The sequence below is a fragment of the Podarcis gaigeae genome (assembly GCF_964106915.1).
Source record: "Podarcis gaigeae genome assembly, chromosome: 8".
NCBI lineage: Eukaryota > Metazoa > Chordata > Lepidosauria > Squamata > Lacertidae > Podarcis > Podarcis gaigeae.
In genome coordinates, this window is record NC_139684.1 from 46,787,895 (window position 1) to 46,803,327 (window position 15,433).

The 15,433-nt window shown below is 40.4% G+C and overlaps 1 protein-coding gene across 5 annotated transcripts in view; it reads left to right on the plus strand.

The window, feature by feature from the left end:
* Window positions 1-15,433, plus strand: part of CDH8 (cadherin 8) — a 228,030-nt gene that overhangs the window by 138,680 nt on the left and 73,917 nt on the right. For all 5 annotated transcript variants that reach the window (XM_083752335.1, XM_083752336.1, XM_083752334.1 and 2 more), the window contains one exon: window positions 11,956-12,143. In XM_083752335.1, coding sequence (XP_083608461.1) covers window positions 11,956-12,143 — 188 coding nt within the window. The remainder of the gene's footprint in view (window positions 1-11,955; window positions 12,144-15,433) is intronic.

Genomic DNA, 15,433 nt, shown 5'->3' on the forward strand with positions numbered 1-15,433 from the left:
TGGAGATGAGAGGGAGAAATAAAAGTGAATAAGTCTAGGTCTAGTTAATTGTTGATCTTTAATTCAAAATCCATATTTACTGCTATGGTTCCAGTGTATGTCTTGCTGGGTTAGGTTAAAATGATTTGGCATCATGCTGAGCTGTTCTGCAGTGCTTTGTAGTCTGCATCAAAGTGGTGGTGGGGGGGAGGGAATTATAATGAGGATTGATTTTTGTTTGATAAAGGTGTATTCTAATAGAATTTTGTAATGCAACCATCTAAGATGCCAGCTTATTTTTCTGCCTTTCTTTAAAAACAAAATAACAAAATAGTAGATTAAGATGTAGCAAATCTAGATGGTCTCCTAGTTTAGAAAATGTGTTAATGGCAATTTAAAAATAAAACATTTTTAAAAGAAATAAAATAGTAGTGCCTTAGGCTTATTCACACAAAATTAGCCTGTCATTCCTGCCTCTCATTTCACAGTTACTGCATGTGGTTTCCTGTTTTATGTCACTTTTCTTCTACTCTGTGACCCACAATTAACCCACAAGTGGTGGCAACAGTCTCCTCCCCTTCCAATTAATCATGTCACATGATTATATATTGTCACAGCTATAGATTGGTGTGTTTTGAGTCTGAATTTTCTACAGAAAACTGATTTTGGCTTGAAAGTGTATGTACTGTGAACTGAATAGGGCCATTTCAGGTGAATCCAGAATTTTGCTGGAACATGTCAAGACAGCTCTGAATTGCCCTGGGTCAGATTGCCCCACCCAGAGCGAAATGGTACTCTAAATATTTGGAGTCGTGGGCTGCAGGAAGAAGGAGAGGCAGGTGGCAGTCTGCAAAGAACAATATAGGACTGTTGCAAGAGAGACCTCAAAGAGACCCACAGTATGCTTTGGCTATGTGCCCTTGTTCCCAGTGGAGGGTTCAATCCTGATGGTTACAGAGGCCTACTTCTCTAGTTCCTTCCCACAGCGAACAAGCTGGGGAAGCAGACCCGAAAAGGATTGCACTCTCCTCTGACCAACTGGCGAGTGCAAAGTATAATCCTGCTGGCTGCTGGGATCCATTTCACTAGCATGTGCACACAGTAGGAAAGATGCAACTGGCAAGATTGAACCCTCCACTTACTAGCTGATGAGTGGAGTATACAATCCTGCTGGCTGCGGTGCTGCCAAGAAGGGGGCCAGAGACACACATCTCCTTCTGTCACCCCACTTCCAATTGTGGATTTAATTGGGTTTCTAAAACCCTGATTAAACATGGGGGCGGATTGGATGCAGTGTCTCCTTCCCCTCTCTGCAGCATGGTTAACTGTTTTTTAAACATTTAGTTGGCAGAGGTGCACAGCCCTAGTGTGTATGGGGAAGGTCACTATAACTTTTTTCTTCCTTTTGAGTCTGCCTGTTCCTTGCCTTGCTAGCAATGTTGAATGTGCTCCCACTTCTGCTCAATGCCATTGTTTTCTTTCTTTGCATGGTTTAGCATCATAGTACTGGCAAGGATACAATGCTCTCATTCAGATTTCCCTTCAGTTATTATCCTGCAGACAAAGTCTGATCTAAATCACAAAGCCAATTCTGAGTAAAAAAAAACCACTGCTTCCTGCACTCACTCTGGATTGCCATTGAAACAAAAGCCCTGGAACAATGAGGAGAAAGAATGGGCTAGACCTGCCTTATAACAGTGGCTGAGGGAACTGAGTCAGTCATGGATGAAAAGGCAAAACACCCAACAACTGCTGTTGTATTCAAGGAATGTTCTGGGTTAGATCCTTTGATGGGACCTCTCCTACTTTACCTAGCCTCCTCCAGCTTACTTGTTGGTAGCAACAAGCAGCTGGGTCAATGCATGTGAGTTCACATATGCATACATCAAGCACTTGATATAGTCATGTGTACCGTCAAATCCAAATTGCTTTTTAGCACAAGTGTAGGAAGAGGGTCCCCATGAGTGAACTGAAGGATCTGAAATTTCTAAAAACATGCACAGCATTGTGTTTGCTATCCAAAATGAACAGAACAGTGGAACATTCCTTATGCTCCTGTCCCATCTCAGAAGCAATACCAGACAATATGAAACACAGGGGGAAACTTAGGATAAGAAAGATTCTAGAAAATTCAAATGGCCAGGAGGCACAAAATGGCCATTTCAAATCATAACCTGTATTTTCTGTAGCTTCTGGTCATGTTTACAATTATCTCTTTGCAGTCACTAGAAAGTGCAGGAAGAAGAAAACTCATTATGCTATGTTAGCCATGAGAATGGAGGCCTCATTCTCCCTGTGGGGTTATAATTCCACTTGGTAAGAATGTAGGAAGAACCCTGTTGGATAAGGTCAAAGACCCATATAGTCCCAAATCCTGTCTTCATAGTAGCCAACCACATGTCCATGGGAAATCTTTGTGCTGTGGCCATTTGGCTCACCCATCATTCAGAATTCAGCCGTATATAAACTGAAGTTCAGTATAGTAACAAGCATCCATTTCATTACTGCCCCAAGAAATAGATCGCCAACTTTGGAATTATTATTTTTTATAAAAAAAACATTATTATAATCAAGTCAATATAAAGAGAAAGAGCAGACTGAAACCCACTTAAGCCACTTGCAAATCATAATCACTTACAGGACTGTGAATCATAACCATTTACAATGCAAAGTAGAGTCAGATCTGCACTGCAAAAACAAAAACAGCTTTTGTGGATGTCACACAATGCCAATGGATAAAACAGTCGAAATATGCATCGGGACAGATTTCACACTTACTATGTATTTGAAGCCATCCTCCTACTCATTATATTATGTGATGAAATGAAAGAGTTGTGTTTCTGCATCTGATTGTGTTGCATGTGCTCTGTGCGATAGCAGAATCCAATAGAAGGTGACATGTTCCTTAATGATGCAAAAATCCATAGAAGAGAGTACTTGGGTGATGTAAATCACCATAATGTGGAGAGACATTTCTTAGAAGATGTGTGGCATAGAGTAGTTCTAAATATGTAACTGGAGGTCCACTGTTGTCAGTTACTCAAGCTTTTATAATTGCATCACAGATAGTTACACTACTGTCAGTTTTGCTGAATACTCTGAAATAAGTTCATACTTGATCCACGGTGTAAGAAAGAACCATAAGGAATAAGCTGTGACAAAGTAGACATTGAACTGGTTTTAAGTGGAGAACAATTTTGGTGGAGCACAATGCCCAATAACAATAGCATCTTGAAGGCACAACTAAATAAGGAAAAGGTTAGCCTGTTGCAGCCAGTTGTGTTTTTGCTTTTTAATGTTCTCATTAGGGCTGTGCACTGGATTTGGCTGAGGCCTGAGCCGAACTATTCTTATTTGGAGAGACTTGGGGATTGGATAAGTCGTGTTCATACAGGCACAGATCACTACAGGCTGGGTTGGATTGCCCAGGGGGTGGGGCATCAGGCAGAAAAGAGAGGCAGGCAAAATGGGAAAACCCAATTAACCTACCTGTGATTGCTGGCTGAATCTTTCAGAAAAGGTATGCCCAACTTTCTGCCTAACTGACAGCCTCCTTCCTGCCTGATACCTTCTTCCCCTTGCTGTCTCTGCACAACAGCAATTGAGAGGAGGGAGCAATCCTTCACTGTGTGGCTAATGTGATGCTCTGCAAAGAGCTTGATGGGGGTGATAGGGGTGATGGGGAATATTCCTGCTCTTGGTTGGGGTGTGTGTGAAGGACAAGCAAAGCCTCCTACTCTCACCTCTCTAATTATTTGTTACTGGTCACCAAAGCCCCCTGATCTTCTGATTTGAACAAAAAACAAGAACCAATAAGCTATGGAGTAGTTGTTTGCTCTAGAGCTGTCTCTTTTGTGAGGTGTTGTTAACCTGCTTTTTTGTCTGTCATTTTGTTTGTGGTATGCATGGGAAGATTCTTGCCTGTTTTTGTAGGGAGGGGGCTGGGTTTTCTGGGAAATCAGTGTTTTGTGGCTGAAAACTTTCATAGACACCCAAAAGCTCCAAAAGGTTACAGGCCCTTGCCAAATATTGGAACTGGATAATGTTGATAGTCTGGATTTATCAAGTGACTGATCTTAGAAGTTCTGGCTAGCAGGACAGATTAACTGTATCAGCAACTCTGTGCAATCCCTCCATTGTTGATACCTGCTATAAGCGCAACATTGCTAAAAACATTTTCTTGGGAAAGAAAAAGAAGATTATTATTTTTAACAACTGTGGTGGTATGGAAGGTTATCAAAATTCATAAGATGTAGAACATGACACATTCACAATAAATTATAATGAACCAAGATAGTATGTTATGTATGTTTATTGGTTCCAGGCAGAATAGAATCATGCATTTATGGGTGGATTGTGAACTAATATGACACCCCTGAGCCTTAGAACTAAGAACAATGAACTTTCATACCTACAGGGTTTGCTTAGAAATAATTTAAGGGGTCCCACATGAGACATATTTTGGATTTTTTAAAAAAATCCCAACACTTTACAGATAAGATTTTGTTCACAAGAACAGCTGACTGCTGTGTAAAGCTCAAGTATATTAAAATAAGCTTATGCTTCACAGACAATATCTTAGCCTTGTGTTAAGTCAATTGGAATAACTACATTCGCTCCTTATGTACTCCCAGTCACTGATCTGGTTTGGGACTCACGCGCAGGCATGCGAACACACACCCTTTCTCATAAGCATTCACTGTGAAATAATTCACCCTTTTGCCTTGATTTAACCACCCCATTTGCAAACATTGCAAAAATAATCAAAGTCCAAGCCATAACGCACCTTCATTAACTGATCTTGCATTTGTGCACTTACAGCTGATTCTTAAATGTTTACCCTAGAAGTAAAGCACACTGCATTCAATAGATCTGACTTCCTTACAAGTCTCCTTTTCATGACTAAGAGTGCAAAGGATTCAATGCCCCATGAATGAAAGACACCTACAGAGCACCTGCAGTCTTAGAAATGCAATGATTTATGGATGGGCACTCAAAGAAACTTACAATAGACAAGCATCAGGACCCTGGACAGGGTCATTCGCAAACTCTAGATAAGCTCAATAGCAAACAAGAAGCAATGCCAGATTTCTGAATTTATCTCCAGTCTTGTTAAAATTTTACAAATTGCCACAGTGTGAAACAGTTCAGATTGAGACTGTGAGGCATATAATGGAGTAGTTACCACTTTCCACTGTATTGTTTCCCTATACGTTAATTGTATGGATATATATATCAGCCCAAAAAGGGTTGGGTTAGGGTGTTGTTAAATTTTATTGCCAAAATGGTTAACCCCTCACTCACTTGCCATATTCCTGATCCAAATTCCCACCATCACCTACGTACTATTTTCAGAAGATTAAAGAGAGGGAGGAATCATTCACACATTGTCATGATTATGACCTTAGGCTAACTTGGGGGTAAATTGAGTGTTTTTGCCTGGCTAGAATGTGTCAGTGGATAGCACAGTTGGTAGAGTTCAGCTGATAGAGCATGAGACTCTTAATCTCACGGTCATGGATTTGAGCCCCACATTGGACAAAAGATTCCTGCATTGCAGGGGATGGACTAGATGATCATTGTGGTCCCTTCCTACTATACAGTTCTATGATTCTAAGCTTTGATAATTTCTCTTGACTGCAAGATGAAGGAGAGAAAGAGACAAGCAAATGCTTGTACTCATTAGCCTACTTTATCAAATGTAAAAATTACATTCATTGTTCCGCCCTCTGCTGCCCTTGGCCCCACACACCAATGGCACACAGCCTTTGGAATGCTGCTCATAAGGGAATGTGGCCCTTGTGGTGAAAAAGTTTTGCCAGCCTTGCGCCAACCAATAAGTCCCAAACTATGGACAGGTAGCCTTCAGTGTTGCTTTAATATGGTGATTTGAAACTTACTGAGGGCCAAAATAAAAATACTAGGACCTGCTGTCCTTTCTTGCTTTCCAACCCTTTCTACTCACCACCTCCCAGCCTTTTGCTACCCACTTCCCCCCAATGTGGCCAGCCCCATCTCTTTACACCTCACCCAACCCCATACCCTGCTGCAGTGATGTTTAGCAGAGGAGGAAGTAGTTCAGAGAGAGGTCTCAAAGTTAGTTCCAAATTTACAATAGATGCTGATGTCCATGCTTTTAAAGGACAAGTCAAAAACAGAAAGGATGGGGGAGAAAGGTCACACAGGGGGGTTTATGGGTGCCAAATCCCTGGCCCCAAATAAACCAGGTGTTGATCTGCCACAGGCACACACCTGATGGATGCCTTAGATCAGCCTTCACCAACTTGGTGCTCTCCAGATGTTTTGGACTGTAACTGCCAGTCTGGGGCCATTGTGAGGACAGAATGCTGGACTAGACAAGAACTTTGTTGCAGGTAATAGGGTCTTCTTAGGTTGTCATGTACTTAAAATGTGACTGACCTTTGTCATTACATTCCTTGTTCTAAGTCTTTTTCCTTTTTCAAAACAATGGGTTACATGCATGTGATTTACAATGCCTCTTTTGCTTGCATTAAGAAAATGCCCACTTGAACAATTTAAGACCTCTGTGTTACATGTGGATTCTTGTATGAATTGTTACTACATCATTCAATTGCTCACACACTTTCTTATAAATGATTTCAGGGTTTGTCAATTAGTGCCATATTTATTTATGCTTCATCCTCAAAAATGCATAACAAAGAATAAATTACAGAGTAAACTGATGTTCTGTTTTGTGGTCCATAATATGTTAGTTTTCTGCAGTAAGCACCAAAGAAAAGGCATAATGGCCACAGAGTACAAAGTAGAGGGAGGGAGAACTATGAAGAAATCAATTGTATTTTAAGGCTCCAAATGGCCTTGCAGGGTGTAATTTTTTTGAGTTATCCCAAAGGGCAAATTACCTTCAAGGAGATTTACAAAAAAGGAGTGTGTCAGGCTTGCTTTGACCTTTTCTGACAGTATGAAAAGTTGCATCTAGTTGTTTTCTCTTTGCTTCCCTACACATATTTATTTATTTATTTCGTATATCTTATTTGCCCTTCACTATAAAGGTCCCAGGGCAGCTTAGAACAATATAAAATGCACTTACAGAAACAAAGGATGCAGTTAAAATTATTGTTATTAAAATATATTGGAGAAAAAATACAAACCGAACATTTCCCCTCTTTCCCCCAATTCAAAGTATGTAAACAACAGCAATAAAGTTAATACAAGCACTGAAGTGAGGAGAACCTGAAAGTTACTAATATCAATACAAGGGATAATGTTAACACAACGCTATACAGTGGTGCCTCGGGTTAAGTACTTAATTCGTTCTGGAGGTCTGTCCTTAACCTGAAACTGTTCTTAACCTGAAGACCACTTTAGCTAATGGGGGCCTCCCGCTGCTACCATGCCGCCGGAGCACGATTTCTGTTCTCATCCTGAAGCAAAGTTCTTAACCCGAGGTACTATCTCTGGGTTAGTGGAGTCTGTAACCTGAAGCGTATGTAACCTGAAGCATATGTAACCCCAGCTACCACTGTATTATGGAATGTAGAAAGTACAGTTTGTCCAGCAGTGTCTTGGTTTGTGTGCTGGCCAGCAAGCCACTATAAAAGTTTATTAAGTTTTTTTTACCTTCTAGTTTTTCAGAAAGTGTCATGCCCTGATCGTGTACATTTAGAGCAGTTATAATTATAAACAAGTAGAACAATTAAAATTGTTCCAACTCAAACAGAAGAGCATATGCTCATAAAAAAATAATAATCATGAAGCAGATGTATGTAAATCTGTTTCTTGTTTGTGCCATTCTTCAAACCCCAGCCCAAAAGTTCACCCATCATGTTTCCACCCATCCTGTTTCGTTTAAATATTCCACATAGAGACGTATATTGAAATGCGTATTATAAATGCATTTTCTTTCAAAACATGCATTTCAAATGTATTTTAATTATTTTTCAAGCCAAGAACTCAGGCCCAGTGTCAGTGTTTAGTCGGGTTGGGCAGTGACCAATGGACCCAAGGGATTTGATAGACCTCTTACTGACCTAACTTCTTACTAATTTCTTCCCTGCTAGGCCCCTAGGTGCTTTTGAGGGAGGCAAGCTCATCCCTCATCTACACTGAATGTCCACCATCTTAAGTTACGCAAAATATAATGTCTTGGCTGGTAGGTTTGTTGACATACCTAGACAGCACATGGATATTATCTGAGAGTGAGAACCCTCTAACTCTAGGACCCTTGTACCTACAGGACTGCCTCTCCTGGTATGCCCCACGGAGGACCTTACGGTCTGCAAATAATAACATCAGGGAGATTAGGCTTGTCTCGCCTGGTGGAATGCTCTGCCACAAGATATGTCAGAATTTGACATCTTTCTGCAGGGCCTGCAAGATGAAGTTGTTTCGCCAGGCCTTTGGTCAGGGCTCAGCCTGACTCCCCTTCTCTTTCTGTATAAGAACTAGTATGAAAGAGGCCTCCCAGCATTCTCACAGGCCCATATAAGAACAGAGTAAACAGCTGGGCCTGATGAGCATTTACTGTTCCCAACCATAATCCTGCAGAAAGCCATCTAATTAGATTTTAATTTGATCCTGACTTGTTTTTAGGAAGTAATTTAATTATTGTTTGATTTTATACCAGTGTTATATATTTGATGTTAGCAGCCCTGAGCCTGGTTTTGGTCAGGGAGGGCAGGATACAAATAAAAGTTGTTGTTGTTGTTATTATTATTATTATTATTATTATTATTATTATTTATTAACTCTTCCATGTTTGTGTGCACATGCACATGTATGCATGTATCCATGTATAGGGATACCAGCTGGTCGTGAATTATAATTCCAAGATAAAATGTTAATCAGAAGGGGCTCTAACTAAATCCCATAGCAGCACACTGAAATGATCCTAAATGGCTGGATCCTTGATGTCTTGCTTTCCAATTAGGAACATGGAAGCTGTTTTGGATTGAGAAAGACTATTTATCCATCTAGCTAAGTGTCATCTGTAGTGGCTTTCTGGGGTTTCAGATGGGGGACAGTCCCAGCCCTACTTGGAGATGTTGGCAATCAACTGCATGCAAAGCAGATACTCTGCAACTAAGACCCTTCCCTCTGATGTCCATGTATCTCCCAAAATTAAAGCAAGGCTGGAAAAATTATGAACCAGTTCTGAGTGTTGTGCTCACTGATTCAGTAATGGGCACAAGATTGTTGCCTGCAGATTTCTGAGTCCATTATTCCTTCTAGGATCTAATTCTCTCCCACTGTCATTTTAGATATGGATCACACTCACTTGTTTCTTACATTCCTCATTCAGAAATGGAAACACTCTCAGCTACTCCAACTTTCTTCTAGCCCATTAGAAGAAGAGAGGGAGAAGAAGAAAGCACTTCCAGAAAATCTCCCTTCTCAGAGCAGTTTCTATAGCTAGAATGGAGCATAACTGATTAGTAAGCAGACTGTCAGCTCCTGGATAATGGACCCTCTTTTTTACATTTGTAAGCTGCGCATGCTAAACTCATTTTCCTAAAAAAAAATATTCATTCTAAGCACACAAACTTTGTAATCATTCACAGGTTCATAGCTGACCATAATCTATGCAAATAGTTACCACAATTACGCTATAACATGACACCAACACATTCTGCCCCTGAAGGAGTAAAATGAAAATAAAAATGAAGACTACAGCTCCCATTGCCCCTATTTAAGACTCTCTGACTCATCAGGTATGCATGGATTTTGTCTGATTGGTTTCAGTGATAAGTAGTCCTGAAACTGATAATTTCACCTCTTAGCCATGGCTGAAACAAGTGAATTACCAAGAAGCATGCATAATTAGACCGTCTGTAGATGTGCTCAGGAGCCAGAGGTTAGCCATGCTTTGCTGGCTTCCAGATCATTACTAAAAGTCAGAGAGAGATGTCATTAGAATGAGCAATTTGATTCTTTCCCTAAGTAATGAGAAATCTGAGATGTAATGTAAAATACTCTGTTGGAACCCAATTTAAGCCAGTTAAGGGTGACTTCCTAGGATTTGAATTAGGAATGTGCAAAAACAACCCCAAGACATTTTTGCAAGCTTTATGAAAGCTCTATTAAAGGATGCTTCTGAAATTCCCCTCATGGAATTTTTCCCAAGATTTTAGCATCGCCTTACTTTTTATATTACTGAGTTTTTGAAAGAAAAAAAAGTCCATATAATTCTATTATTATGAACCAAAAGTGTAAAAGCACCCATATAACAACCAGCGAACTAGAAGTTAAGCATAATTAAGGAAACATTTTGATCAGAGAATATATATTCTGAAAGACCACAATCAGATTCTAATTATAGAATTGTACTGTTTATTTATTTATCATATTTCATGCAAGATTCATATCTTAGGAAACCTCTCAGAGTGCTACACTCACACAATTGGACACACACACACACACACATACACACAATTTATATACATCTTTAAAACAATTTCACATATAAAAACAATTTCAAATCCAGTATAGCTACAGACTAAACTTAAAATAGCAATCTAAAAGGTTTGTTGAAAAATAGGTGTCTGCAGTAGGTGCAGAAAGTACAGTAAAGATGGTGCCCATCTGATATGTCACGGGAGGGAATTCCAAAGTGTAAAACAGGTGTGGAATATCTTTGGCCCTCCAGATATTGCTAAACTACAACTCCCATAATCCTGAGCATTGACCATGCTTGCTGCGGCTTATGACAGTTGTAGTTCAGTAACATCTGGAGGGCCAAAGGTTCCCCATACCTGCTCTAAAGACCATATTCTTCTTATTATTATTATTCAGCTATACATAGTTTCTCTGCTGACCTCTGTTTGCTAGCCACTTTAGTTATTCTATTGATTATTGAATTTGTTGTATGATCTTTTATTACAATACCTTTTAGGGCACTGCTCTTCAGCCTTGGGTCTTTAGATGTGAGACGAATTCATCTCCCATCATCCTTGACCATTGGTCTGGATGATGTGCATTCCACATGTATGGACCCAAGCTTGAAGAACACTTTCTTAGGGCCAAAGTAGATATGAAATGACATTACTCAATGGCAGGTGCAGTTTGTTCGGTAGAGTCTTGGTTCATGCGCTGGATAACATTATTATTTTAGCATCTTCCTTTGTATTTATATCAGAAACTTTTGGAATTTCTCCACTTCAATGTGTATATGAACTAATTATTTAGATATGAACTGTGTTTTAGGGTTGGGTAAAATGGGGTGAAGTGTTCAGTTTGTCATTTTTTGCTTTTCGATATATAACTTCCCCTCTTTTAAAAATATATGAAGTTAAATGCAATTAACGTGTAGGGTGCAGGTGTTTAAAAATGCAAATAGAGTTAGGTATGTCAGATTTTCTAATTATAGGATCACTGCAGGGAGGGAGGGAGAACTTAATCGGTTCCTGCACTGCTGTGGCCCTGATTAAAAACCGTTCTCAGAAACAGCTATTAGCATTGGGAGGAAGCTCCAGAGCCCGACTCTAGGACCATAAGAAGCTCTGCTTTTTCAATCAGGCAAAGACAGAAGACCTGCTTCTACCAGACCAGGCCAATCCAGAGGCATCTTATTGTCTGCAAAGCACAGACACCTTTATCTACCCTCCCTTTTCACTGAAGAAGACTCTAAGGCTTGGCCACCTATTGTCCACAGTAAATAGGCTAGATGACAACCTTTGGATTAAGCCCTGATATTCCTGGCATAGATAAACCATTGAAATGTACCAAACCCAGTAAAATGTTGTAAGAGGGTGTTACAGGAATGGACAGCAATTCCATAAATATATGTCAAATGCATAGGAAGATAGAAATCTGCCTTTTATTGAGTCAGGTCATTGATCTACTGAGATACTTACTGTCTACACTGCCTGGCATTTGCTCTCCAGGATTTCAGATGGGTGTCTCTCCCAGAACAGGAGGAAAAGAGACTGTTGCCCAATTTAATGTCCAATTGTTTGTTTGTTTTTATTCACCTCTCTTCTTCTCTCTTTCTCCCAGGTTTGTATCATTTCTCAGTATTGGAAGATATTAGTATTGGTGAACCAATAGGAAGGGTGAAAGCAAATGACCTGGATATTGGTGAGAATGCTAAGTCATCCTATGATGTTATTGAAGGAGATGGAGTGGATATATTTGAAATCACTTCGGACTCCCAGACTCAAGAAGGCATTATTAGATTGAGAAAGGTAAATGGCAACTGAAAGACGGAGTTTGTGGATTTTGGCATTGAACAAATGAGTTCTAACATATTGTGCTGTGAAAATTTGGAAGGCATTGGTTAGGATGGAAGTATCCCATGTCCTGTTTCCCAGTACCCCATATATAGGAGCAGAAGAAGTTGACTTATACCGAGTCAGTCCATTGGTTCATCTAGCTCAATACTATATACACTGACTGGCAGGGGCTCTCTTGGATTTCATACTCTTACTATCAGAAGGTTCTTTCTAATGTTTATGCTATCCCACATGGGCTTTCAGATATCTGCAAGAAAGAGAATAGTTTTCATTTCTTTTAACTGTTAACACTGCACAACCTCTGATCTGTATTCCTTCTCTTTCTCATCCATAGTCACCTTAGCTGGAGCACAGGTGGAAAAGAGCACAGGTGTAGCTTAGTGGATAAAAAAGTAGAGATTTTTCAGGTCATTTTTTGCTCCACCATACTCCATTGAAGGCCTCAGAGATGCTTCAGGCTCCCTTGGGCCAAAACATGCTTCTCTTATAAACACTATCTGGGTTGATACTGGGGCTGTGGGACCATTTTCAATCTAAGAGCTGCATTTCTTCATGGACAACCATTCAAGGGCTGCATTCCAGTAGATAGTGAGGTCAGAGGCTAAAGGGGGCAGAGAAACAGATGTGACCCTTACTGCTTTACAATTGCCTAAACCACTGAGCCCTTGAGCTTGCCGATTGGAAGATCGGAGGTTCGAATCCACATGACGGCGTGAGCTCCCGCTGCTCTGTCCCAGCTTCTGCCAACCTAGTAATTCAAAAGCACACCAGTGCGAGTAAATAAGTAGGTACTGCTGTGGCGGGAAAGTAAACAGTGTTTCCGTGTGCTCTGGATTCCATCATGGTGTTCCATTGCACCAGAAGCGGTTTAGTCATGCTGGCCACATGACGCCAAAAGTTGTCTGTGAACAAACGCCTCAAACTGAAGCGAAATGAGCGCCACACCCCATAGTCACCTTTGACTGGATTTAACCATCCAGCGGTCCTTTAACTTATCTTTACCTTACAATTGCCTACATTCTACCTTTGCCTAAGTCAGAAGTTTCTGTATGTACACAGATACACACACACATATGCAGACATACTGTATATCTGTATCCTCCCCAGAGGTAATAGCGTTACACACTCCTATTTTAACAGGCAAAAGCACTCATGAAAGGGGCAGAGTGGAACCAGCAAGGGATGTGGCATGGGGAAATGGGTGTGGTCTTAGACAGTCCTCATAGCCACATAGAGAGGTCTGAAGTGCCACAGTGCCATAGTCACCAGCTACCTCATGCCATAGCATTCACATATTTGTCATTTGATTTTAATTTCAAAATAAAAATAGCACACACACACACACACACACACAGAGAGAGAGAGAGAGAGAGAGAGAGAGAGAGAGAGAGAGAGAAAGCAGAACGGATTTTGAATATGTTGTTCAGAGAACTAGGTTGACAAATGCTCTGGGCTAGTATCATTTTGCCAGCTGAATTTGAAATGGCTAAAATGATACAGGATGCGTGATTGGCAAATTGTGAATATGCTGATTTACAGCCACCTATTCATAGGTACAAAAGCTTAGTAATTTCTAAGTCGACAGAGAAGCGAGTGCTTGTCATGTTTACTAAAAATGGCAAAGTTCCATTAGAGCGAGATTCGTGTCTGAAAAAAATCAACACAATTTTTGAAAGTAAGAATATATATTTAAGCTTCCAGAGACTTCCTGAAAGAGTTCGGTGATTTCTATTTGTGCTCTTTGTATTTGCATTGCAGATTTCAGCTTCTGTGTCATTTTCTCTCCATCTCTTTGTTCCTTTCTATGGGACATTGTAATGCAAATTTACATATCTTTCCAAAGCCTGACAAATTTGCAACTTTGAAATTTTAATCATTGTGAAGCATCAGTAGGTTAGACTTTGAACCCACACGTGTAGATGCTCTTGAACTTTTACAGATATGATTCCTGGGTGATCATAAAGTTGGTGATTTAAGATCTTTTTAGAAAAAAACAACACAAAAAACCCTCATTTTTATATAGTTTGGGGTTTTTTTGGGGGGGAGGACTTATCTGCCAGTTTTACTTTGTTAATTTTTAATGAGTCATTTCATACTGCATTGAAATAAAAAACAAACTAATCTAAACAAACATTAAAATATAGAAAAGAGACAGAAAAATACAAAGTCCCATCTCACAAATAGAAAGGTCTCTCACAAAATCATCTCTATTTGGCCCTTGACTATTCCCAGGTACACACCCTTTTTGCCCAGGCCATATCCCTCACCAGTCCTGCTCTGTGCCCCCCTTGAGTGTAATTTGCTTGGATGAAATGTGACCCTGAACTTTGATATTGACTCTTGCTTAAACCTCAAGGTTAAAGAGGGATGTGTGAGAAGTATCATTCATTGCACAGCACACCTTTGCCTCTAGCCCCACTCATTACTGGCATGTGGGCTCCAGAGGTTGCCTAGAAGCATGCGTGCCGCCATGCCATCTTGCCTCCGTGACATCAGCATACTGTGTGTGTGCAACATCAGCGCCACCCACGGTGTGTGCTAGTGATGCCAACACACTGTAGGACATGCACGCATGCCACAGTCATGCCGTGGGGTGTGCTGACATCATGTACACACACCACGGGGCATGCAGACACTCTGTAGTGTGTGTGCATGACACAGAGCATGCCCTGTGGCTTTTGCACATAACTGCCATGGAACTTTCAGGGGCCCAGCCCCTTCATTTAAAATAGGGGAGGTTGTCCCCTTCCCTACTTGGTGCCCCTGCCGAGAAGTGAATGAGGTCCCTGAGCTGAAAAAGTTTCTAATCCTTAGTTAGATTGAACAATACATCTCATTTCCAATTGAGCTTTCTCAACTGGAAAGTGAGCTTTATCTGACCACAACACTTTAGGTCTTCATTTTAAATGTCTGGGATGGATGTTTCTTTTATTCTTGATGTGTAGAGGTTTTTTTAGTATTTGGAATGGTTGATGCAATTGTATTCACTTATTTTGTCATGGAATACTTGAGAGAGTATGTTACTATGAGAAGTGGCCTATCAATATATCAAATCAAATTGTGTTTGTGTCCTTTTGAATGCTTTTGGTAAAGGCCATAGTTCAGTGGTTGAGCACATATTTTGCATGCAGAAACACACAGAATCAGTCACCAACGTCTCTTGGTATAGCTGCGAAAAAACCCCATCTGAAATATTGGAGAGCCACTGCCAGTCAATGTAGACGTTGCTGTGCTAGATTGTC